This window comes from Stylophora pistillata, chromosome 12 (assembly GCF_964205215.1).
Source record: "Stylophora pistillata chromosome 12, jaStyPist1.2, whole genome shotgun sequence".
Taxonomy (NCBI): domain Eukaryota; kingdom Metazoa; phylum Cnidaria; class Anthozoa; order Scleractinia; family Pocilloporidae; genus Stylophora; species Stylophora pistillata.
The window spans coordinates 20,421,093-20,448,753 of NC_142530.1; the positions used below are offsets into that span (position 1 = coordinate 20,421,093).

A 27,661-nucleotide genomic window follows, 5' to 3' on the forward strand; every position below is an offset into this window, starting at 1 on the left:
CGCGAAAAAATAAACGATGGCGCGCGCGATCAGCGAGTTGTAAACAAACATGGCCGCCATGAGCGTTTCAAAATTGCCGGGTAACTCTTTAGTTTCCAGCGGAAGTGGTTGTTTGAGAAACAAAAATGGAAAGTTTACTTCTTGAAAGCAGGTAGGAAAATGTTCGGATGGCAGGATTCTTGCCGAAAGTGGTCAAAAAAGTTTTCTTTAACGAGCTAAAGGAGGATGGTGAAGTCCACACCCCATCAATAAAGTCGCGTCGAGTGCGTTCGGTAGATCTTACTTTGTTCCGCGAAAAATTTAACTGGATACCTCTGAGTGCTACGATTTGTTTTGCATTGAATTTGATTCCTAATAAAATGAAATGACCGAGAACTTTCCTAAACAACTCACTGGAAGATGAAAAGGAAAATGAAATCATTGTTGGATCCAGGATTGTGTAAACACTGACAGTTTTATGAACGGAAATGGAGAAGAAGAGTAAATGTTGCCATAAAAATAAACATAATTTTCAGTAAACAAGAAATCGTAAAAATGTAGATAGACTTTAATTCTAATTCAACCACAGACGGTAAAATTAAAATAAAATATTCATCTTAAACTTGTGAGAAAGATTGTCGATATTTCCCTCGATAAACTGTAGGTAAATTACAACTATGAAAATGCAAACTCGCATTTGTTAAGAAAGGATTGCAAAATTTGTTTTGTTTTCCATTTAAAACGAAATAATGAAAGTTCACGGTTATAACAGTGGCAAAGACAAAAAAAGAAAAATTAAACCAAGGCTTGTTCATACCTCTAGCTTGTACCTCGAAAATTATAGAAATTCGCGAAATCTGTGACGACCAAACAAATTACTGATGTATATGAAACCCTAATTCCCGCTGAGTTTGACGCTCATGACAATCTGGAAGACGTCAAAGCAAATTCTTTTCACTCCAAATTCTTTTCACTCCTCCACTTCAAATTGCACATGAACACTTATATCGGTCAAGCATGGCAAATGTGCATCGTCGAATGAGGCCTTCGATCAAGCCATCCTCTCGGAACAACGACAAGATAACATCCAGAAGTTCGATGGAAAGCTTCATCTTTCGATGGTCCAGAAGCTGGCAGATGCTGATTTGTCTCATGTTATACTACAATCTCTGTGCGAGGTTAGAGACTCAACATTAACGGCTTCAATGGAGTACTGGCATTAGCGCCATCTGCAAAATCAACTTGTCATCATATATCGAATTCCTCTTGTGAATTCTCTCCGGAGTTCGATTCCAACCGTCGTAACGATAAGCAGTCTGAGTCTCAAATGATGACTTATTTTTCAGGTATGTGTAAAATCACAAGACAATGTGAATCCATCTTCAAGATGGGCGATTTTTTCCGCGCTGAGGGCATCCGTGGATTAATCGCGCGGACAGTCGCGCGAACATGGACTCGTCCTCGCTTGTCGTATAGTTCTCCCACACTGCGCATAAAGCCCTGCTTTCGAGCATGAGCCAACGCGGCCTCACAAGGGTTTATTAGTCGGTTGTCAAGGAAACGGATCTCTGCTTGACTCAACCCCACTCGCTCCGCCAAGTACTTCCATTCATTTCCACCTGAAATGCAGAGTAAGAGTTATTAGAGCAGTTCTCCGCTCAAACGATTTAAAAGGATATCTTTTTAAATGTTACAACAAGTACTCACAACACAAGTGAATTGTCAAATACTCTCTCTGAAGAGTGGGAATATCTAAAATGTCACACGTCTCAGGCAACAAAGGTCCTAAACAGTAAATGGAAAAAAAAATGGATTGAAACAAGTTATCCACGTTTCTCCTCAGTGCTCATTGAGGTTACTGTAAAGAAATAAACAAGTGGAGCAAAGAAAACAAACTTTTTCACGGGACACCACGCATTTGGCTATTCTCAAGTCACATGAAGACGACGCGGAATTACCGACACAATCCAAAAATGTGAAGCACATGTTATGAGCTGTGTTCAGCACCATTTTTTTTTTAATGCGGATTTATGTGGATTTAAATTAGGAAAGTGGCACATTTTGAGCTTGGTCTTTGAATGAAGCAAGATGTAGCATTTCTATTTCATATCAAAATACAGCTCATGAGTAAATCTGATATAGTTCTTAACGGAAAGGAATATGGGCTAATTTAACAGTCTGCATCATGTAGATATCCCAAACAACCAACCTGTTGTACCAGAAGGTGCAATCTCTCGTAACCTCTTGACAACATCACGTCTCTCTGCAGATTGGGCTTTGCAACAAAGGCAGCGAATGAGACGCTTTGTCTCTGGATCTGGCTGCTCTGTGGATGATAGGTCCAATGATAAACTATGTTGTAAAAGAGCAACAACACTGTCGGCATCGTATGTCCATAATTGAAGGGCCTGAAGTAGCTCATCGGAGACGACAATGGTTTGTTCGCCTTTCCCTAAAATTTCGATGAAGACCTCATTTCAAATATTCTCGGCACTGTTCAGTTCATCTTGCGAGCTTGGTTGAAATACATATAATGTGCTGATAAATAAAGTATTAAGCAAAAGAAGAAAAGTAATCTCAACATCATCGGTTGTGAAAATGAAGTATGAAAAAAGAAAAGGATTCAACGAGACTTAAACCTGTAAAGGACCGTTCGAAACCAAGGCAGTACACAAACCGAATAAGCAATCCCGTTCACGCCTTAATAGCCCATTTCCGAATTACACCTTGGCTTCATTTTCAAAACGAGTCCTGGTGCTCATCCTTTCATATGATTATAAGTTTTCATTCACATACAAATCATACTCATTTTCACAAGAACGGTTGAGCACCAGGCCTCGTTTTGAAAATGAGGGCAAGGGTAATTCGGAAGTGGGCTATTGCGGTGACCTTGACGCTATTGAAATATATGACTTTCATATATCATCTCTTACGTCATGACGCTGTAAGCACTTAAAACATGATTCAATTTCCCGTCTTCCAATTCGCCTTACAGAGAGGCGAATTTACTCATACGTCTCAATCCGAGGGATAAACGCACCGCAAACCTGCATTTAAGACGGCTTAAAATCGACATTTGTGATACCATTTACCACATGAAATAATTTAAATACCTTAGAGCGATGACGCCTGGAAAACCATTAACTACATAATTTTCAAACAGATATTCATTTACCTTCCGTAGTAGCTATAGTTAATGCTGCTTCCTCGTTGCCGTCGTCAGTGACTCCCCGTTGAGTAATAATAGTTGTGTTGTTATTTGGTTTTTGTTTTTGATAGTTACTGTATTGTTTTTCTCTCGCATTCCGGGGTTGCGTGAGCGCACAGTCTTATTCTTCAAGTTTAACAGAACCCTACCCTACTTCCCTCACTACGATGGGATCGACAGAGAGCAAAATAAAAGTTGCACCTGTATGACATTGACGAAAAAGTATGAACGTATTGCCTGAAAATCACTATCAGAAAGCATTCGATTTGCTAAGCACAAAATTGATATGGAAATAGGTAACTTTTATAGAATACCTCTACAGACAGCAAGTCACCTGTTTGTTCAAAAATGGAAACCATGTTGCGAAGTGCTCGAGTGGAACCCTGTAATCTCCAGCAGCCGCAGGCTTGGTGCATACAAGGGGCCTTTGACAATTGCGCAACTGTGACTCCGACCAGAAGTGAAAGCATTCTTCTTCCTTACATTTACTTACGCGATGCTTTTCACAATGTTCGACCGCCTTTCACGTGCAACAGATCGGACAGCAAACTGACATCTCGTAAGCCATGTTCTTTAACCAATGAAACTCCTTCCGCATGCATTCCAGAATTAGTCCGAGTTGTCGACACACAGTATGCGCAAACTCTATTTGAGAGGTGTCGTGGCTGAATACAGATGGCAGATTCCTCCCTTCATTCTTGGAAACCTCGGACATCCTTTTTCCTCGGTGAACAACAACCTCAATGGAAGAGGAACGGCTGAGAAGGATCAGAGAGATGGCTTTTGCTGGGTGAGTGTAAAACCTGACAAAATTGTGATACAGTTGAGGGTGTCCTTGGTTGTGACCTTCCCTCGTGCACCATTGCATGACCATCAGTACTAAGCGAGGAAAGAGTCCTATTGGCACTTGACCAGATTTAAACTTCACAAAAAGGGATGGAATACCCGCAGATGAAAACAAATCTGTTACATTCTTTGGTGGGAACATCAACATGAAAGGTACAAGATACTCACTGGGTGACCCATTCTCATCGGACGACGGCCAAGGGCATAACAAGCCAAATTTCTCCATCATGTTGATAAGACTGTTAAAATCGAAATTTTCTCGGGTGTGAAAAAGGGGATCCCATGCGTCTTTTAAGAGCCTTTTTTCCAAGATTCCCTTTTCCTCTAGCCTTTTCCACAGTTCTGTATGTTCTCTCTTGCGTTTTTGAAAGGCGGAATAGTAATAACCTTCTTGAAAACGTCTATCAACCACTATGGATCCAAAATGACGATTTTGTTTAACTCCGGGGTGTCGTCAAAATGAATCAAAATTCTCTGGTCGTGTAAAAGATTCAACATAGTTAAAAACTGCCCTTCAGTGGAAATTCCGCATACCTCAAGTGCAATTCTTTTCGCGTTTTCTAGGTAAATCCATTTTCTTCCGTGCTTAACCATCTCTCTTACAGCCTTTTCAAACCTCAGCCATTTGATTGGAATAACCTCCTTCAGCTCAGGCAGTCTCTTGGCAGTGTCAAACACCTCCTTTCTCAAACGAACAACACCTGGACACTCTTCCTTACACCCAGACTTAGTATTGTCTACGACAAAGAAGTCGAGAATTTGTCCACCATACCTTTTCCTCTGCAAATTTCAAAAAATCTCACTCGCAAGCTCCTCAGGATCTGCACCTTTGTAAGGCTTGTCAGCATGAGTAAAGACGAGAATAACTGGGGGCTGCAGCAACTCTGGTTGCATGGAAGTTGAAGAGGTTTCGTGCGGCTTCTCACTGTTTGAAATCAAACTAGAAACCGAGGACATCCAAAAGTCGAGATAATCCACATTACTCTTCTCACAAAGAACGTCTTTGATAGACTCGAATAATCCTCGCTTCACTCGAGATATAGATTTCTCGTCTGGATTTCGGTTAAGGTTATAAATCAAAAAGTAAATTGCCCTACTTGTCAGATAAAGTGGGTGTGTAGAGTAATAAACTGATTGCCCGCCAAAATTCCACAAAGTTGAAAAAATTTCATCTTTGTCTTCGTCAACGCGTACAACGTGAAGAAGCTTCGTCACCAATGATGCTCTTGACCGAGGTCGCCACTACAGACCGAACGCAGTGAGGTCTGTACCAGCAACCGCGGCTAATAACGAAGCTCGGTTAATAAGATTTTTATTATATGGCTGTGTCTAATATGCCAATTTTTTATATTCTTTCTACCTTTTTTTTTCTAGACCGGTCTAACAGTAATGTTAGGGTGTTTTGTTTATCTGGAAACGAGAAAAGTAACCCATCAAGGACAGCTTTCATTTGAACATTCTGAACTCATTTTCTTGCTCCGAGCGCACAAGTTACATTACAAACTTACTGAGACACGAATTTGGTTTAATTTGTCAAACTTTAAGGACAAATCTTTGCTATGCAGTCAGCGAACGGAAGAAACCATTATTATGGCTACTCGAACAGACTTCAAAGGTGGGCATTTCTAACCAAAGATCCTGGCAAATTCTATTTAGATTTTTTAAGTTATCCTGGAATTCAGTTGTAGTAACCAGCTCTTGCACTCTTTGTAGACCATAAAACGCTAATGTCGAGTGCAATTTTGAAGTGAAACCTCAAATAATTATACGTACCATTTAATAGTGTAAGATCGTAAAAGTTGCATTGATTAGTTTTGTTTTACGTTATTTCCGATTCTAAGCAACACTTGGATAAATTATTTCCATATAAGGTGATTCGGTAAATGTAAACAACGGCCTTCATCTGGCGCGAAGATTTGTTCGGATATTTGCCCGCGCACATTACCTGTTTAAAGATGCGAAAGTTTTCCGAGAGCAAAGCTCGAAGGAAAACTGAAAGCTTCTAAGAACTGATAATTTCCAATGCCGCTTTTCGAGCTCCCGCGGCGCATTGGCGTCACTGCAATTTACTCAAGATCAAATTTTTTTTCACTGACTTTTTTTAACGGCGCGACGGACTTCGCCGAAAAAGAGGGACCACTTGTAGTCTAGGTCTGTTTGATAGCGCTTTACAAAAATTAAAGGAGAAATAACGAAGACAAATTGTTAGCAGATGCATTTAATATATTGCGGTAGCTTTGCTCACCTAGGACTGTATCACACCAGCTAGTCTCGTATTTTTGGGGTAAAATATGGTAATCCATTCCTTCGCTGCCGCTACTGTTATGGTTTGCGACTCAAACAGACGAGCATATGGTGAACAACAACGAATTTAATGTCTCCCGGATGTGTGACGTAATACATTACTTAACATCTTCCTTCTCAGAAAAAAGTAGATGTATAACAAACTTGGGAGGACTAACAAAAACCTTAAGCAGGAAAGGTTCCTAAAGCAAATCAGACACGTTCTTTGAACTAAAAAAATGTTTCTATAAACCTATACTAAAAAGGGAACGAAAACGAGGTCTAATTTGATAAGTCAGTACTATACTTAGTCCCTCACTGAACAAAGTCTTTGAACAGGGTGTTAGGCTTGACAATTCGTCCAGATCTGGTCTGCGTAACGTTGCTACTGGATTGGGGTATCACAGTCTTGCTGGGCGTGGACGTTGCTAGGGCTTTCCTGAGTAATGGCTGACTGCGAGCCGGGTCACGATCATTGGTAGCAGGTCTGTTCTCAGGTGGACCTTGTATCTGAGCCGGGTCAGGTTCTTAAACAGGCAGATTGTCTATCTGGGACTGGATAGCATCGCGTAGGTGGATACGATTTCTGCGATAGGAACGTCCATTCACTACCACCCGGTAACTGCGAGGGGCTATATTCTCTAGAATAACTCCAGACTTCCAATCGCTGCGGGGGTGTTGAGGATGTGCTTTGACTCGCACTGGTTGTCCAACTATTAGCTGGGCAGCTGTTTGGCACTTCGGTCATGGTAATGTTTAGCAAGTTGTCTCTTGTGCATCACTTGGGCTGTTACAGTGGACTGTACTTCAGGTTTGTACAGCGATTCCTTTCACGGTAGGAATGATCTTGTTCTGCGTGACATGAGGCGTTGGACTGGGGAGCTGCCTTGAGAGGGAGTGGGTGAATTTCTCCATTCTAGGATAGATTTCAATATATCGGTTCCTTGTTTGTTGGCTTTGCTGATAATGGAATTCATTATCTTGATTGCTGATTCAGCCTTGCCATTTGCCTTTGGGTGATGGGGACTGGAGGTGACATGTTGGATGTCCCAGTCACGAGTGAAGTCAGTGAATTTCCCAGAGGCGTAATTAGGGCCGTTGTCAGAAATTAACATGACGGGAATTCCATGAAGGGCAAAGATTTGCTTGAGCTGTTTAATCAAAGCGGCGGAGGACAGTGAGTTCTCACATAGCATTTAATCTTCAAATGTACCGAACTGGCACGTAGCGGCAAGTTTGCGAAGTTCAGTTAAGAACTGATCAAAGCTTTTACCGGGTTTCTGAGAACGACAGTTAGATACATACCGTTCATAAATGGTATTTCGTTTGGGCACAAAATATTCGTCAAGCTTTCTGAGGATAGCATTAGCATCTTGTCTTTCATCTTCGATCGGTCATAGGGAAATTTCTGCAGACGTGAAGGCATTCTTTAGCCATGATCGACAAAAACGTGGCTGCGACTATTTTCTTGTCTTTTTGATCCAGTTTGGTAGCGGTGGCATAATTCTTCCAGCTGTCTTTGAAGAGTAGGCCATTTTACAGTTGTGTACTTAGTTGCCAGGCCTTTGATTTAGAGTGAGGCTGAAGGTAACTTTATCATGATAGAGACCTGTATCTAGTTAGCATGACAACAAAGTGATTTGCATTTGAAAGGCAGCGAGGTTTGTATCATAACAAGGTCACCCCTAGCCTCACTCCCGTCCAAAGGCTTGGCAACCAAGCACACAACTGTAAAAAGGACTATTCCCAATTTGCGGCTTGATAGTCCTGTGATATCCATTTTTGACGGCGGAGGGATCATGAATTGTGACAAGTTTTTAGTTTACGCATACGACGGTAAACAGTTCTAACTTCGAAGCGGCGTGAGCGCAAATTCATGGAGACTGAGTTCTTCACAGCCTACTTGTGTGATACCTTTGGTGAGTGTCTTGGTTTTCAGCGCCTATTTCACCGCCATCCCGATCGGAATTTTCCCTCAATCCCGAGATCCCGACGGCTTCTACCGGCTAATCCCGATCCCGGTCATATTTTCTTAATTCCTTACCTCAGCAAAAATGATCCTTGAAGTTCCGTTTCAGATTCCCTCACAGCAGACCCTAGCACTGACTATTACGTTGAATTAGCTTTATCTCTCTCTGCACTAAAACGATGATCTAGTTAATTTGTTTTTCATGACTGGTTTTAAACGAGTTTCGTCAGTCAATGAGTCATTTTTATGGTTTTTATAGCTGGTTTTTTTGGGGTTTTTTTTTCTTTTTTTCTGTTTTGCCTCTTTTGTTCGATAACACCTGCCCCCCGGATCACTTCGATCCCTGAAAAGAGTGTCTCTCGGAGAAGATAGCGATCAGTGAAGAGCATTAAGGGTACATATGATCAAGACGTACCACGGCAAATTCACTGTTCACTACACACATGGCAAGTCACCGTCAATCGCAACTCAGAAGACAGTTTGCTCATTCACAATTTTCAGCCATGGCAACGATCAGCTGGAAATTCCATAAAATTGAGTACAATTGTGCTCAACAGATACTGAAACATATATTCTTTTCGACCCCAGTTTAACCAGTGCTACATGTTCCGGCTCAAAATACCTTAATCACCGGTAACCAAAGCGTACAATAAGAGGTTGAAATGAGAGCCTGTATGGATTTCAATTTCGAACGGAAACTATTTCTGTTTTCCTTTGAAAAGCTACGATAAAGTTCGAACCTCTCTAAGTGGTGTCCTTTTTATGTTGCCGAAATGCTTCTGTAAGCCATTTGAGCGATTTCTACGCGTATAAAGAGTACGCGTCACTGTATTGTAGCTTTCAAAGGAAAAACATAGTTTAAATATTAAATCCATACAAACTCTTATAGTACGCTTTGGTCACCTGCGGCTAAATTAACGCGAAATGTTTATTTGATGATTGCTATCATCTAGGAGCTTCTTTAGCAATTCGCTGCAATTAAACTATAATTCTGCTATTGAAGCGAACAGTTCTTCCGAAACTAGAAACCGTTCCAAGCAAAAAAGTTACCTCGCGATCCAACGACGGAATTCCAACAACATCATCGTCGGCCTCTTGGTTATTAGTAGACTCGTCATCCAAATCTTCGCTACTGCTTGAATCGTACTCCAGTATGCCGTCTTCCTCGTCTGCTTCTTCGGCTTCGTTTCTCCGTTGTTCCCCGAAGCGTTCAAGGGAGACTGACTCACCCGGTCGCACCTCTCTCTGGTAGAGGTAGGAAGGCAGGGTTCCGGCTCTTGCCATTGTTGCCTCTTGTCTGACAGAGCGCTGACGCACTGCAGCACCAAACGTTTGTGCCCAGTCTCTCATAACTTGTACACACTGTGGTGTCATTGGTACAGCTGGCAAGGGTTGTATAACAGGCCTGGCCGACGGAAACATGGTGCGTTCGGGCACAGGATACCAAGACTTTAGATTTGTAAAATAGATGGCCGCCCAATGGGTCGTTCTCTTGATACCTTCTGTGGCTGCATTTCCAAAGTTTATTGCATCATCCAACACTATTTATAGCCTGCAAAAAGGGGCGCCTCTCGTCGGTTTCGGCTACTGGGGACGTTTAACAAATCAAAACGCACAACTTAGAACCTTTCAATAGCGAATGCCGGAAGGATTATAAGAAGCGGCTGTATTAAGAAGAAAACAACAGTCAACCAAAGAAAAACCCTCAAAATTAAACAGAAACAAACAAGCATGGTCTGCAGTGAAATTTCTGGTTACTGAGGTCATTGGTTTGTCTGGAAACGTGATGGAAACATGATGCTACGCGAAATTTCCCTTTATTAATTACTGATATTAATAGACCATAAAAAGCGTCATTTTTCACTGTCGAAGTTCTCGCAATTCATTGTCTTCATTCGCAATGTAATAGTTCTAAAAGTCTGAATTAGTAAAGGCAAGAAACAGAACTTACCTAACTGTTTCTCTGACGGACTCTAAAGTCTTCTCCTTCCGTGGAAGTTGTGCCCGAAATTTCTCCTTACGAAGAAACGAATTTCCTCTCTTCCCCTTCTCATAAAACAAAGCTACGCAGCTAATAACATCGACAACATCATTGTCGATGTTAACCGACATCGCTAGGGCGCGTTAAACTACGCAAACGATAACTTAGCTAGTCTCCCTCGCGTCGAATATCCCACGCGCACCGATCAGGATCTGTATAAACTTGACACTAGAAATATCACGGTCAACAAATAACAAAGGTCACACATTGTCAAATTGGATTCTCATTACGGCCAAGGTGTCCAAGGTTCACGAAAATAGACCACAGATCACCATAGGGGTCACGGAGCAGCGTGATAGGGTCGTGGAAAACGTGGATGTCAACTAGGTCATTGTTCGGCTATTTCCGACCATTTCCAACGTTAATAAGATGAGCTAGCTAAGATGACAGCTTGATTTCTTTGCATATTTCAGACTCTGAAATTCCCGAATCTCGGTTTCTTTAAAGCAACATTTCCCGATTACCGCCTGTTAAAATCTCCAAATCCGGTGTCCCGCTCATAAATACAATCCCGAATCTCGTCCCCCTTTTCTTTCAAAATCTCGAATCTCGGCCTTCAAATAAGCCAAATCCCGGATCCCGAAAAACCTATTGGGGACCCTTCTCAGTCGCTCACGTCCTGGAAATCACGAGTGGTTCTCTTGCGGCAACTGTCAAGAGAAACCTACGGAAAACGAGAATGTATCCTCCTAAGAATTAAATGTACTAGGACACCGACTCAATTTGAAAGGCAAAGGTTTTTTCCTCAAACAAATCCTAGCTGTGGAGTGATAGTTACTTTGCTAAAGAAGACCTCAGTGCCCGCTACGGATTCATTTTACATTACTACCTCGGAATGAGACGAACTATTTTTGCAGTTACAGGAACCCAGCCTCGGTGTCTAGACGGAACACGAGCCATTTGGAACTAAGATCAGCCCCAGTTGGCATGCAACAAGTTAGAAATGCTAGACTTGAAGATCATTCTTCGTATGCGTGAACACTGGAAAAATTGATTACAAACACTAAGTTGCCAAAATTAACGCTGAAAAAAGGCAGAAGTTAATTGTTACGAATTAACTTTTGTTTGTTTCTTTGAGTTGTTTTTCATCTTTATTGCTTAGAATTAGCTTCAACGCAGTATTTTTCGTTCTAAAATGTTCGAAATGTCGCGACTTATGAGAAGTAGAGCTTTGTTATTTTCGACGCGTGCCGGAAAATCGCCTCTGTCATACAGTGTTTACATTGGAAATTACCTCAATATAATTGAAGCTAAAATGGAACTTTCGATTTCTTTTGAAAGCATTAGCACTGCATAATTACGTCAAGTAGTTGGTTGGAAGACATAAATATTTTCATATTATTTTTATCGTGTCCCATCGATATGATATAGTGAAATATGGGCGCCTGCCTGTGTTAAGGATAAGTTGAGAAAACGGACACTACCCCTCCCCTTCCCTATGTAAACGTATTTGTCACGGGTTGCCATGGCAAAAAGAAACTAAAACGCACGAGGTTCGTTTTGGTCCGCCATATTGCTTGTATGTTTGCTTTCAATGTAAATGATTTCGACCTCTCCTTCCGCGGCCGGTAACATTTGGGGGCCTGTCCGGGAGTTAACTAAACGTAAAAGTCGAAGCAACATTTTTGCGTAATGGTCGGCGGGTCGGTGTGAAAGAAGTCACAGGGCGAAAGTAAATCGATCGAAAGAAACAAGCCCCAGTAGGAACATAAAGAATGGAAATTGAGGATGTCCAGATGCAGATACAGAGTTATCTCTGCCAGTTAGGAGTTAAGGACCTGGAGGAGATCGCTAAAACTCTGGGATGCAGTAATGAGGACGCGAAGGAAAAGAACAGAAAGGGACTTGTAAGGCTGATCGAAGAACAGCTCGAGGGCACATTGAAAGGCACAAAGGCAGCTAAAATGAAACACCTGGAGGAATTTAAGTTACAAATAATGGAATAAACGCCTGTTTGCCTTCCTTTGGAAGTAGTTGACGAGAAAGCGAAGCCTGGAGTTTCTCAACCGCTGCTTGGAGAGGGTAAGCCTAAATTTGAAGATGCAAAACCATTGTATTTTCAACCGAATGATTTCAAGAGAGAGTTGAAAATTATCGGTCAGATTGGGGAGCCGGGGCAAAAGGACAAACTGAGTTTTGTCAGCTTAGTGGGACAAACTGAGGGTGCTTTGCAAAAGGGCTACAAGCCCTTAGAAGTAGTGGATGCCGTAGTCAGGTCTATTAACCCTGGGAGGAGATTAAGAAGTTATTTAGAAGGTCTGGAAAGTTTGACTCTTCCTCGTTTAAGAAGTATACTGAGATCCCACTATCAGGAAAAGAGTGCTACTGAACTTTATCGTCAGCTCTCTACATTAGTTCAAGAGCCCCAGGAGGGTTCTCAGAGTTTCCTCATCAGGGCCCTAGATACCAGGCAGAAGATCCTGTTTGCTTCAAAGGAGGCAGACACACAATTAAAGTATGACCCAGCATTGGTCCAGGGTATGTTTCTCCACGCAGTGGACACTGGTCTTCAGGATGAAGCCATCCGGACCAGATTGAGGCCATCCCTCCAAAACCCAAATGTACAGGATGAAGATCTTATTCAGCAAATGAACGAAATTGTTTTGGAAGAAACTGAGAGAAAGTCAAAATTAGGATCTTCTACTCGCCATAAGAATCCAAAAGTTAATGAAGTGCATGCATCACAGACAGGGGAAGGGGCTGTCCAGTCTGCAACATCTGATAAGAAGTTAAAACGCACCGAGACAGGCAATACTGAGGAAGATAATTTTATGGCTGCACTACAGGCAGTCCATTCTGAACTTGCCACCTTGAAAGAGTCTATTGAGAAGAATCAAGCTAAAGACGAACGATTGACCAGTACCCCACCAGGATCTCAGAACCGTCAATGGTACCGTCGACCCCTAGGCTGTCCTAGTTGTCAAGCACAAGGTAGAGGAGAGTCGTGCGACCATTGTCACATCTGTGGTAGTGGTGATCATTGGGCTCGGGGTTGTCGGAAGAAGAATAATGGTGGCGATGAAACAGGTTCGGGAAACAGGCGTGGGCTACAACCACGGGACAGGAAGTAGCCCACTCTTATGAAAACTCTAAGTCCCAGAAATGCGTTTGTTGTCAAAGAAGTGCGGGGAAGGATCAAGTTTTCAAGCAGTGTTCAGGGTGCAAAGCGGCTCGGTATTGTGGACAGAGGTGCCAGAAACTTCACCGGAGCAGTCACAAGAGACTTCGTCAGGCGATTGAACATCTAGAAACAAAGAAACGCTTTCGAGTGGAACGTGGAGATGGTTATGTATTTGCCAGCCATTTAACACCCGAGCAACATGCAGCAGTAGCTAACCTTGTGGGCAAAAAGTGCAAGGTTTCGTGTGTGTTGAATGGAGTACCAGTCGAGGTCCTTTGGGACACAGGTGCACAGGCATCCATTGCGTCGAAAAGTTGGCTTGGAGAATATCTGCCATCCTTAAAGCCAAGGAATATTGCAAAGTTGCTTGGAGAGGAAGCAGGACTGAATCTTATAGGAGCTAATGGCGGACCGATACCGTTTGATGGATGGGTAGAAGTGCAATTTCAGTTAACTTCAGGTGCTCAGTCGTCCACCCCACTCACAGTGCCACTATTGGTTGCAAGAAACGACTTGGAATACCCAATTATTGGTTTTAACGTCATCGAAGAAGTAATTAAAATCCCAGACCAAATGGGAGAAGATGGCGCAGAGCCCCTTAATGAGATTATGAAATCAGCCTTCAGTGTAGTGGAGCAAGAGAATGCAATTATGTTGGTTGATCTGGTACAAAGAACGGCCGTTGAGATACTTTTTGTGTTAAGGAGCAGCAAGAACAACTTAACAGTGCCACGTGGCCAGACAGTTGCGGTAGCTTGTCGTGTTGACTGCGGTCTCCTAGAGGAAAGAACACCAGTACTGTTTGAACCAGCTCAAGAGTCAACCTGGCCAGCTGAACTGGAACTGTCTGAACAACTACTTTCGTTGCCGAGGGGATCGCCGCGTAAAGTGAATATCGAAGTTCACAATCCCACAAGGCATGACATAATTCTTGGTCGCCGCACACCATTGGGGAGCCTGCACCTAGTTCAATCCATCACACCCTTGGAAGTCCAAAGAAAGGACCTGAGGATAGAACTTTGACTAAAGAGGACATTGTGGTCTCACAACAACGAGGGGTTGACCCTCGTAAAGAGGAACCTCTCACTCGGTAAGGACGCCACAAGTGGAATTGGGTGTTTTGACTGAAGAACAGCGACAGTTGGCCATCATCCTGCTGCAAGAGGAGGCGGAGTCATTTGCCAAAGATGACGAAGATGTGGGGAGTATAAAAGGACTTCAGATGAATCTGACATTATCAGACCCTACGCCACTTCAGAAGACTTATACTTCGGTACCTCGCCCATTGTACACTGAAGTCAAGCATTATATAGAAGATTTGCTGAACCGAGGATGGATAACTAAGTCTCAGTCGTCCTATGCCTCACCAGTTGTCTGCGTTAGGAAGAAGGACGGGGGATTGCGCCTATGTATTGACTACAGGGAGCTCAACCGTAAAACAGTGCGAGACCGTCATCCAATTCCAAGGATTCAAGAGACAATTGACAACCTTGGAGGAAGCTCGTGGTTTTCAGTATTAGACCAAGGGAAAGCATATCATCAAGGCTTCATTGAGAAAGGAAGCAGACATCTTACAGCCTTCATCACACCTTGGGGCTTGTATGAATGGACTCGCATACCATTCGGACTTTCCAATGCACCAGCTCAATTTCAACGGTACATAGAGGATTGCCTAGAAGGGATTCGAGACGAGATATGCATACCCTACTTGGATGACATAATTGTGTATAGCAAGACATTCGAGGAACATGTGGAGAATTTACGAACAGTGTTAAGACGTCTTCGTCACAAGCTTGAAAGAATCTCGGCCGAGGACCGTGGGAGAAGTCCGCAAACTGACTGGATTGTTAAGCTATTACAGGAGATACATCAGAAATTTTTCCAGGATTTCAAAGCCCCTGTACGACCTCCTTAAGGGACCAGACGAGCAAGGACATCCAGCGTGGACACGAAGGACGAGCGGAAAAACGGCTAAGCAAAGAGGTCAACAGTCATCACGTGAACCAGTCAAGTGGACCAGCGAATGTCAGGACGCTTTAGAGCACCTAATCACTGCAATCACCAATCCACCAGTGATGGCTTACCCAAATTACTCTGAACCATTTATCCTGCACACCGATGCATCAGAGCGAGGTCTAGGTGGTGCACTGTATCAGAGACACTAACACCTGCGGAGAGGAACTACCATCTTCACTCCAGCAAACTAGAATTTCTAGCCCTCAAATGGGCTATAACTGAACAGTTCAGAGATTATCTATATTATGCGCCACATTTTACTGTGTACACGGACAATAACCCGTTAACCTATGTACTCATCTCTGCAAGGCTTAATGCCGCAGGTTACCGATGGGTAGCAGAGCTTGCTGATTTTAACTTCACAGTAAAGTATCGTCCAGGAACTGCGAATAGAGATGCAGATGCCCTGTCACGGATGCCTTTCGAACAATATATTAGTGAATGTAAGGAGGAAGTTGAGCCCGAATGGATTAAAGCCACAGTGGAAGCCATAAACGCTCAGCGCCAAGGAGAAGCAGTTTGGCTTGCGGCTTTATCCAGTAGACCAAGAGAAGTTCAGCGCATGATGGATGATAAGGTTACCCTGCAAGTGCAACCTATTACGCCCAAGGAACTCTACCAGACTCAGAGAGAAGACCCTGCCATTGGGAAAGTGATTGAATTTAAACAAAGTGGCAAACGACCAACTCTACAAGACAAGCAGAGAGCGCCACCCGGCTTGCGGTCCCTCTTACGTGAATGGAAGAAACTAGAGGTTGGAGAAGACGGAATCCTTCACCGCAGAAGTGGCTCGAATGTACAACTTGTTCTTCCTCAGAAGTTTCATAGAACAGTATTCCGGGAGTTACATGAAGAAATGGGACATTTGGGAGTAGAACGAGTCCTCCACCTAACGAGAGAACGATTCTTTTGGCCGCGCATGAAAAGAGACATTGAACATTTTGTCACACGTGTTTGCAGTTGTCTAAAGCAAAGAAGACCTCATGTTGAATAAAGAGCACCGATGGAAAACATCCACAGTTCTGCACCATTTGAAATTGTGTCGTTAGACTTTGTTCACTTAGAAAGGAGCAGCGGTGGATATGAGTACATCCTTGAAATTGTAGACCATTTCACCAGGTTCGCCCAAGCATACGCAACCAAGAACAAGTCAGCCCGCACAGCAGCGAGTAAGCTGTATAGTGACTTTATACTGCGTTTTGGATTTCCTGCTAGGATCTTACACGACCACGGAGGCGAATTTGAGAATCAGTTGTTTCACCAGCTTGAGGAAAGCTGTGGCATGGTGCGATCTCGAACAACACCTTTACCATCCACAAGGAAACGGGAAAACGGAACGACTCAACCAAACACTCCTTGCCACGTTGCGGAAATTGCCCGAAACTAAGAAGTCACACTGGAAAGACAGTCTGCACAAAGTGGTACATGCCTATAATTGTACTCGGCATGAGGCTACAGGATACTCACCATTCTTCTTGCTGTTTGGTCGGTCGCCCAGACTTCCAGTAGATGTGATCTTTGGCATAGAGCCTAAGGTTTCTTCGAACTACTCAACCTATGTCAAGGAGTGGCAGTCAACGATGAAGGAAGCCTATTCGTTAGCTTCGAAGAGATCTGAATCATCTGGTAAAAAGGGCAAGAAACAGTATGACAAAAAAGTTAATAGTTCTGTTTTACAACCAGGCGATAGAGTGTTAGTGCGAAACTTGAGTAAAAGAGGTGGTCCTGGAAAGTTCAGGTCCTATTGGGAAGATACAGTACATCAAGTTGTGGAACGAAAAGGAGAAGCGAGTCCCGTTTATGAAGTTAAGCCGGAGAGTGGTGCGGGGCGTCGACGTGTTATTCACCGAAATCCTCTTCTACCTTGTAATGATTTGCCCTTTGAAGTACGACAAGACAAGACCTGCAGAAAAGCAAAACGAGTTTTGAAAAGAAGCAAATCAACCCAGACACCACCTGACCCAAGTCCAGAAAACAGTTCCGATGACGAGCTAGATGGGATACTAGCATTCTCTCCAGTGCAAGGCAAGGGATTGGCAGAAGTGCCATTCTCACAAGAGAAGACATCTCACGCTGGAGATGCAGCGGAATCCTCGGAGCCAGTGGAGGAGCCATTAGAAGGGAACCTGTCAGACAGTGGAGAAACCCATGGACGACCAATTAGGCAGCACAGGGCACCCACCATGTTAACGTACGACACCTTGGGAACCCCCAGTTACTATCAGAGAACGACAAATCATACTGTGGGTGTGACGCCCTCAGCACCTACTTTCAAAGGAACTGTCGTTGGACCACCTAATTATAATTATACAGGGCTGAACTGTGTCTGGCCATGGACATACCCTGTCTCTTATGGACCTGTTGGAGTGTACCCTTACTGGACCAATTGAACATTGATCCTGATGCTCAAGTGATGCTGTTTAGCTGTTGAGTTTGTTAAGAACTTTAAAAACCTTAGAAGAAACCTTTTTTTTTCTCAAAAAAAAAACAACAGACTTTTAAACTTTTATTAAGTGCGACCAGCGAACTACTTCTTGTTCCTCCATAAACTGAGGAATTTATTCATCAAAGTCCTTGAACTTTGGTAGTACTTTACACTAGCTGGAAACAGTCTTAGATTGTTTGTGTAGTTTCGGGAGGTTAGGGCCTGATCACCCCTTTCCTAAACGAAGTTCGGATGTGTAAAACAAACTAGTATTTTCAAGTATTGTCACAGAGGCAACGGTCTCTGCAGTATCATAAATGTCGAGGACGACATCTTTACAGTGGGGAAGTGTGTTAAGGATAAGTTGAGAAAACGGACACCACCCCTCCCCTTCCCATGTAAACGTATTTGTCACGGGTTGCCATGGCAAAAAGAAAATAAAACGCACGAGGTTCGTTTTGGTCCGCCATATTGCTAGTATGTTTGCTTTCAATGTAAATGATTTCGACCTCTCCTTCCGCGGCCGGTAACACCTAACGAAGGATAATTTGTATTATTAAAAACTGGATCATTGGATAATGCAATTCAAGACTTTTCATTGGCTTAGCCATTATGGTATATGAGCCAATATACGATAATCTAATATCTGTACATTGTAACAACGGTTTCTTCTTACAAAATAAAGTCGAGAAGATTTGTCTAATATCTTTGGAGCGTTTTCTTTTTATAAAACAATTATTCTGCTCGCGCTAGTTGGATATGAGATGATTATAGCCAACGAGGCGCGTAGCGCCGAGGTGGCTATCTATCATCTTATATCCAACGCGCGCTCGTGGAATAATTGTTAATTAGCCGCAAACATGTTTGTCTTGATCATTTACTAACGATGTATTCAATGTCACGTAGTTTTTTCTCCGCAGGAGAGTGTTACTGTTGGGGTAAAGAAAATTTACTCGATGGACTCTTAACAGACTTAGGAAAGACAAGGTATATTTGTACACCGCATGATGTTGAAAATCGGCTTTGGTCAAGGGTGGCGACTGAAAATTTACCACACACAGTGTACCACCATTACGGGCTTCAATTTATTCGCTTACAATAAAATGGTTTGAAAAACCTCGTTGAAAAAACCCGTAGAATAAATAACTGAGGGCTGTGTTAAATATGGAAAAGGTAAGCATAGCTTTCAGTTCGAAGCGAAGGTCAACAAGGAAAACTTGCATGCCTGTATATCTCGCTGGAAGTCCTCGTTCTGGTACTGAGTTCCGAGGTTTTACAGGGTTCGACAAGCCGTCGTCGCGGGTCATTTTTGCCGGCTAACTTTAAATTCTTTAATATTTCACTTTCCGGTAGCTTGTAGAGGCTTACACCTTTTCCTTTTGAATTTTAGTGTGTATTTTGACATTCAACAACAGGACAGTTCACCTCATTTCAACTATTGGGAGTATTAGAAGTTGTTTTCACAAAAGGTCAAACTAGTCAACAAGGACAAAGTGCCGAACTAAGTTTGACTATTTCTACGTCACGATGACGTAATATCCAAGTATCCAAGTAATATCCAAGTTATCACAATGACGTAATATGGCGTTTTTCTAACCACAAAAGTTGTAAAAATGGGCAACTTCGAAGCGCTCTTGTCGCTAATACAAAGCAAACTAGCCTGAAAATGGCAGTTATTTTCGAACTCCTGAGGAAAAAGTCTTCTAATTGAAATAAAGTTTTTCTAGACCGTACTTTCCCTTTAGAGGTGAAAATATAACGGTTTTGTCAGGTTTGCATGCGGTTTTCGGTTTTGCTGCCTTTTTTCGTCGGTTTAGAGGTTTAGAGGTTTTTTTCTCCGATTTTGCGGTTTCCCAGAGGCCCCAATCCCCCTATCATTACTCTAAGTTAGTTGTGATAGAGCAGAACGTTCAAAGCAAACTTTGACATTCTTTGGTTCTTAAAAGTATCATTATCAGCCCTATTCTACACAAAGATAGCATACTTCATTGGCAGCGTAACACAAAAGAAGGACTCAAGAACACATAGCTATGAATATTGCGACGAGTTCTTCCTGACACAGACATGTTTCATGGCAGAGCCAATCTTTACATTTACCTTGTTCATGATCACGCCTCCGTCTTTTCCCACGGAAAAGTTGTCTCAGCTTGTTCATCGGAATAGCTCAGACTTCAACTGCGTAAAACACGGATCAAATAAAAAAAATTGATTTTTTTCCTCGTCAGATATACTACTTGATCCCAAGAGCGGAAATCGATGGATGCGTCAGAACATTCCGGAACACTCCAGATTGAAGCCCAAAAACGTTACGAATCGAGACTAGAACCCACTCCCTTTCCTATTTAATTTATGCGTGGCGTGACTAAAATCGGAAGAAGTCAAACCGAAAGAAATACAATTCGAAAAGGGGAAGGGGAGGGAAGGGAATTAAACGGAATCTAAAAACATCCCGAACGATTAACAATTCTTCAGCTTCGTATCAGTGGCTAGTAGTGGATATTTACCCGACCTGCGAAGCTAACAACGGCATTGCATATTACTATTCAACTTGAAGTATTCGAAATTTACTTATTTTGAAGTATTTCATTCCAAATTTAGGCTCTAGTAGCACGGTAAATTAAAGTTCTGTGTTTCCTGTTTTGTTAAAAATTGTCGGATCTGCCCCTAGGAACAACTTGAATCGCTTTCCATCTTGGGCATTCACTTCAGAAGAAACACCAATCGCATAATCTTTCATGAAAAAAAATGGAAAGAGCCAAATCGGCCCCAAAAGCTAAGTCGGCACACCCAAAAGTATAGTATAACCCAGCATTTTTGTATTTTTCCACTCTTTCTATGATCTTATTTAGTAGGCTGTGCTTTAAGGTGGCACACCCAAAAGTGCAGTATAACCCAGCATTTTTGTGTTTTTACACTCTTTCTATGATCTTATTTAGTAGGCTGTACTTTAAGGTGGCACACCCAAAAGTGCAGTGTAACCCAGCATTTTCACACTCTTGCTATGATTGTAGTAAATAGCCTGTACTTTAAGGTGGCACACCCAAAAGTGTAGTATAGCCCAGCATTTCCGTATTTTTAAACTCTTTGTATGATCGTAGTCAGAAGTCTGTAATTCAGCAATCTTCCTTGGGAGAGGGCAATAATAAATATTATCTGTGGTAGATGTTTATTAACTTTTCACCCTTTGCAGCGAAAAGTTCTAAGTGTAGTTTAATTTGTAGAAAAATAGTGAATTAATAAATAAATTTCAGGAATCTACAAATTGTAAGCCACTGAAGAAGTAATATTTTGATACTACTCTTGTGTCATTCAGTATTTTTAAATTTGTATGGAGGGGGGTGTGTGCTTATTAAATGTTTCGATCAGGTGTTTTTTAATGAAAATTTTTTCTTCGTTTAAATTTCAGAAATAAAAAGCTGGACATCCTTCTTAGTGATAAACAAGGTTCTGCGGAATCGTGGGGGTAGGAAGAAAGGGACCCAAGAGGAAGCAGTCAGTGTTGTAGAGGTAGGAAACTTGGCAATAAAGTAATCAAACTCACAAATTATTCATAAGAGGAAATCACATTCGTGAGAGTTGTTTGTAGATTGGATTCTAATTACCAAAACATTCTGCAAATTTCATCGTTGACCTTTGTGCTTTGTCCAAAATCCACTCTCCAAAATCCAGACTCATTTTAGACTCATACTTTAGCCCATGATTGTTTCTGATATTAAGGTATGAAAATGCCACAGGATCAACAGCGATAACATAATTACAACAAGCAAAATAAAGTACATTTCACATGTATACTTGTAACCTGAAATGAAATATCACATTACTTCCAGAAAGTGCCCTAAGCTTTAATAATTAAACTATTTCTCAAGTGCTCATTAACTTTTTCTACCTTTAGGGCAGGTGCTCACTCCAAAAAATCTGAGCCATATTTTTTTTAAACAAAATCCTGATTGACAAAATTATCAACAAAGCAATACGGCAGGTGAATATTACTTAAAACTTGCTTAACCCATTCGCCCCTGAACCGCCGGGGCAGATCCACATCTTTTCTATCCCTTGCCACATCAATTTTAATAGTCAAGGAAAACTTTGTCTCCCTGTTGGTGCAGAGTGAAGTGATCTTTCAAACTATACCAGAGTGAGCACAACTGAATCAAAGACACTGGAGAAACAGCCACAAAAACATGTAGTATCATTGGCATGAAATCTCCATGAAAATCTTGTTCCACTCCCCACCTCCTTTTCTGGGCATCTAATTCTAAGATGCTGAAAGCTTTCCCAATGCTCTTCCCACCAAAATGAAGGGAAAAAAGGTATGAGAGAAAGTGAAAAGCAACAATCAAGACCGCTGTGCTACTTTTAAACCCCAAAACTATCTAGAAATTTTGTTTTCTGGATATGCCTGAACTTTCGTAAGCAAATATTTTGTATCTGGATCAGAAGCCCATGGAGTGTACAACCTGTTAATGGGTTTTTGGTAGGTTTTAGCTCCTAATAGCACTGACCAGAAGACCCCTTCACCAGTTCAGTAAAATCTCCAGGAGCAAATGGGTTTATGTGTGGTAATAAACATTTGCTATCATCTCTAAAATTGCAACATGTCTTTTGTTTTGCAAAGGGATGCAGATGTTGACGAAACAATAAGAGGATTTGTCCAACCCCAGATTGTAACTGTTGGAGATATTCTTTAAGTAGATCTTATGCACATTGTGGCAGAGGGAGGAGTTATTTGCCAACTTTCCCAGAAGTCAATATTAGACGCTCTCCTTGGATTGCTGGGGAGCTTTTATATTTTTAATGTTGCATACAATCAGAGTAAAGCAATCCTAACTTTCCTGGTGCAGACTTTGCTGGAAATTGGACAAGGGCAGACCCTTGTCACTGTGTCATCATTTTTTAATGACTTAGGAAATGCGTGAATGTTCAAACATCTTACTTGTTTGTATTGAATCCTGCTTGTTTGGTGCATTTGTATTTCAGTAGTTCTCTTTATTTGTTTTCGTTTTTCATGAGTATGTATAGTATTGGTCACAATACACTTATTTATATAAGTGAGTAAATTTTGCATATAAGCCTTAGTTTGGTTTCATTGTCTCTCAATACCTAATTATGGGAAGAAATCTGTAGCCCCCACCCAATTGACAAAAAAATACAATGGCCCAATATGGAGCTGAATCGGCTACTTTTCGAGGGGTCGTTTTTAAGAGGGCCAAAATTTGAGGGGGCCGTTTTGACTCCTGGAAATTCCAAGTTGGCACTAATGTTTTCCATATTTGCCCTTTACACGGTCCAATTTGGCCCCAATACAAGGGTCAATTTAGCCCCAAATTTTGGTACCAAAACGGCCCCATCTCAATGGGGCTGAATTGGCCCCAAAAACAGTACCGTTCTGGACTCACCCGTTTTGGCCCCATTTTTGGGGCCGAAATGGCTCTTTTCAATTTACAGCGCACCCTTTAAGTCTTCCTTCTAGCCTTTCCTTCACCTTTCGTTACACGTGTTGTAATGAAGAAGAGACTAGTTGTTGGGGACAATTTGCAGAGATATTTTGACGCGTAGTTGTAGAATAATATAAAAGCTTTAATTATGATCATTCTCGTGATTGTTGACAACCTCGGGCCCTACAGCCTCCAAGTACATACATTTCCACCATTTGTGACATTTGTGTTGTCCTGAATTATCTACGCCTACGGTAAAAAACTGGACGAAAGAAAAAACTTAAATTAACAACTGATCCGGATAAAAGGAAATTATAAATTTCCTTGAATTGAAAGAAAAGTTTATTTTAATTGCTTCCGCATGTATTTCTGACGGTTTTAGATCTACCTGCTCGATTTATATCTGCAACGCTTCGTGTTGATAAGTCCCTTAAAATGGCGGCCAAAGTCGGAGATTTCCGAAAATCAGGTAAGTTGGCGGAGTTATAAAGTTTTCGCAAAGGTCGGGCCGCAAAGTTTTTTTCTGTAGTGACCTTTTCTATGGCATCTGCTTCCTGGCTATGTTAGCTGGATCAGTTAAGAACGCCTCACTTTTTCAAAAATTTACCTTGAATTTGATCGGTTTTCGCGTGTGTGACTTGAGCGAACCGATAAGGTGTCATTAAAGTCTTCCTGTTTCCTTGATTGAAATGTGATGTTCAAGAAGGTCACCTCAATGGATAAGATATAGTTAATATACATGGCTGTGGTATTTTGTTTTTGCTGAGTTCCGTAGTTTTTTTTTTTTAATTTTCCTCCAAAGTTGTCTCAAATTAAAGTCTTTAAAAGTGTCACGACAGGCCTTCGCTCGAGTGAAATTTAATTTCCGTAAAACTCTGAAATTAGAGATCCGATCAAACGGATTGTGGTTTTAGTATAGGCACATGAATGTCTTACAACACACAAGAAATGAGGGAAATCTGTGTCTCAAGCAAAATCGACCGGACCGCTTTTACAGACACTCTATTAATGATCACGCCTCCGTTATTTCCCACGAAAAAGAAGTCTCCGTCTGTCCATCGGAAATGCTCAAACTTTAGCTGCGTAAAACACGGATCAAATCAAAGTATTTTATGTCCTTTCTCGTCAGATATATTTTAACGCCCTAACTTGACAGACGAAAAGGCATTATACTAGAAGAAAGAGGACTCTTTTGCGAAGTTATAAAAGCGGAAGATTTTTTTAACAAATTAAAAGAAGGCTAATTTTCTAAAGTAACCTCGGCGCAGCTCGATGAAGGGGAGGATACAAGATAATGTAACTTTGCCTCGGCAGAGGGATTCCAAAGCTGAGGTTTAGCCCTTTTACTTCTATTAAGGACTAACGTTCAAAATATCATCTCAGATGATAAAACCAAATTATACTATTTCAAGGTCTCTCTCTAGTTAAAGACGCAAAATATAATTCTAAATTTGGTTTGACAGCCATTTATATCATTTAATGTCATTACAAAGTTATGTGAATGCCTCTGCAGTTTCGAATATTACACAAAATAAGTATAAAACTAAATTCTATCAAAAATGATTCGTCTTTTTCTTTAGCTGTTTTAGAGACACTAAGCAGAACGAAATGACCCTCATTAGATATATAATGGAAAGCTGTTCTATGATACTACCATTTCAAACTCAAATCAGTTGAATGTCGTCGTTGCGTATAAAAATACCTGCCTAAGTTCGGTTGTTCAAGAGACGATGTCGGGGAATAAGTTAGTTGCTCATTAATAATAAGTCAAATATTAATCGTAAAAGGAATTAGTTAAATGATTACGTAATAGATTGCATCGATTCTCAGTAAATTGAACTTAGTGCACAGTTTATCAGCTGATGTACTTTGCACGCGCTAATTGAACCAAATAAGGAAGGGATCATGTGAATTAGGCTTGATATATCGTACGATAGTTATATTACTGTAAGCTGTGCATGTGATAGATTATAGCACTGTATTGTGTAAGACAGCAGAAAAACTGAAGTGCACGTACACTGTAATAGAACCCTTGAGAGGTAGAAGAATAAACTCCGTGTTAAAATAGAACGTAGACAGTGTGATAGATATAGTCCTCAGTTGAACCAGCGAGCGGAACAAAAATTCCGCATCAGACGATAAATGTTAAAGAAATGTAACTACCAGTTCGACCGGTCAACTTGTTTTTGAAACTTTTTCATATGTAATCTAAACCTCAAACGTCACAATCTCAATTCTTGAAAAATTGCTTATTAATGGATGAAATTTAGTTGATATATGGTTCCTAATGCAATATCATCCGCCTGACTCTAGCCCAAGTAACTCAAACTTACAAGGCCACGCTAAACCAGGATGCTTAGCGGGCGTATTTAGAGAGAAAACGAGCAGCGAGTTTCTAGAGGCCCTACTACACAGCATTTCGGAGGAAAGTCGAATAGAAAGGTCCTCTCAGCACTTGGGTCGTTTATATTCGATTGCAAACCTAAACCCATGTAAGTTTTTGAGTGACCTTTTTTGTCTGTTCCACAGAGAAAGAGCGTCATCAATATACCTCTCTCAAAGTAGCGATTTAGTTGTGCTCTGTGTGATAATACCCTTTTCTTTTTTGCCATGACACTATTGGCAAAGCCACTGCCGTTGCGGTGTTCTTTGCCGTTTCCGTTCATTTTGTGAGAAAAAAGTATCAAGTTACCAGACAATAACAATAACAATGGCGTGCAAAGCATACTGGTTGAGCGCGGCCCTTTAAAGAAATTTTCCAAGAGATAGATTTTCATTTGTAGTACCGTTCGTTACTACGACGACCAACTGCTCATTGATGTTCAGTTTCCCCTCAATTACGAGCACGCGCAATTCTATCATTTATTTTACAGTCACGAGCGTGGGACAAAGAAGAAATACTGAGTCCCCATGAGGAATCGAAACTCAGACCTTCGGATTCTGCGCTCCGATGCTCTGCCACTGAGCCACAGAGACTGTATGATGAGCAAGGCCTATTACGAAGTTCAAAGATGACACGCGTCCTGCGTGCTGCTAGGATCAGCAATGTTTTCCGTCTTGTCACGAGCGTGGGACAAGGAAAAAAATCTGAGTCCCCATGAGGGACAAGACGAAAAACATCTTTCTATATTTCTTTACTGAACTCAAAATTTACCATCCTTCTCATTCTTTACGTCTTTTTGCTAAAAAATCACGAGAGGATTTATTTCAACAATCCCTATGGTTTAGGTTACTTTTTTTTCGCATTCCCTCCAGCAAGTGTTAACAAGCCAATCTTCCTAGCACTACATTTGCAAATGACCGTCCAACAGAGGAATCTTGATTTTCGGGCTTCTTAGATACTGTAATTTCAATTCGTTCATTCGTTTAATTCTTAAGATGCAGGGCCCTTATGGCTATAAGCGTTTGAGCTAAATGGGCACTCCTTTTGAAATAAAGTTGCACTTTACTTAAAACAGGCATTGCCCAGTAGAAAAATTAGTTATGCTGCACATTTAAAAGTACAGCATGAAACTATTTTACTTTTCAGAAACCTCGGTCCATAAGCTTACGTCAAAACTACGTTGAAAATAGAAGCAGGTTAACTTCTTCTTGGTTTTCTTAACGAGCGCAACGGAAATCTCCATTTTTCTTAATATATCAATGCAATTCTGCTTATACCCCTACGAACGAAAGGATTCAAAGTTGGTGTGAGCCTATCCTGTTCTAAAACTTGTACAACTCGTAACTCTTAAAACTCGTAACTCAATTAACTGACCAATTCGATATTTAGAGAAGTCGTTTCATGACAAAGAAAATCAATAATTCAGACAACAACTATTACCCTCTCTTCTCTAAAGCAAATCTGCCCACATTGGGAAGCCACATTCTACAAGCATGTCGTACAATTCTCCTACACTATGAATATAGCCTCGCTCACGGGCATACCCCAAGGCGGCCTCACAAGGGTTTAATAGTCGCTTGTCGAAAAAAAGGATTTCCATCAGACTCAAACCCAGTCGCTCTGCTAATAACTTCCATTCATTTCCACCTGAAATTCCAAGGAACAATTTATATAATCAGAGTATGTAATTCCAAACTGTTTCATACTTCAGAGGAAACATACCTTACATACACTGAACAAATGCTGCCTTTTAAGATTCGGTATAATCATTGTTACTACAAATGTTATTGATGTTGTCATCGTCATTGTTATCATTATTATCTCATTTTATTTCAGGTCATGCTGTGTAATTGTTATGATTAAACTTTAACAAATTAGTGTTGTCATTATAATAGGTAAAAGGTTTGATTTTGCTTTAAATTGCCCCGTGATTGGTCCAGAAAAACTCGTGCTAC

The 27,661-nt window shown here is 41.4% G+C and overlaps 1 protein-coding gene and 1 pseudogene across 2 annotated transcripts in view; both read right to left on the reverse strand.

The window, feature by feature from the left end:
* Window positions 1-526: 526 nt before the first annotated feature.
* On the reverse strand, window positions 527-9,707 carry LOC148719187 (uncharacterized; annotated as a pseudogene). The gene is made up of 7 exons (XR_015993624.1): window positions 9,336-9,707; window positions 3,522-5,275; window positions 3,342-3,345; window positions 3,155-3,205; window positions 2,189-2,431; window positions 1,687-1,764; window positions 527-1,598 (listed from the first exon to the last, which is right to left on the reverse strand). The product of XR_015993624.1 is annotated as an uncharacterized LOC148719187 (transcript).
* The window catches only part of LOC111327511 (uncharacterized), a 55,930-nt gene continuing 34,655 nt past the window's right edge, over window positions 6,387-27,661 (reverse strand). Inside the window, 1 exon segment of the mRNA XM_088740267.1 lies at window positions 6,387-27,353. Within this exon segment, the coding sequence (XP_088596393.1) occupies window positions 27,157-27,353 (197 nt within the window). The 3' untranslated portion in view covers window positions 6,387-27,156.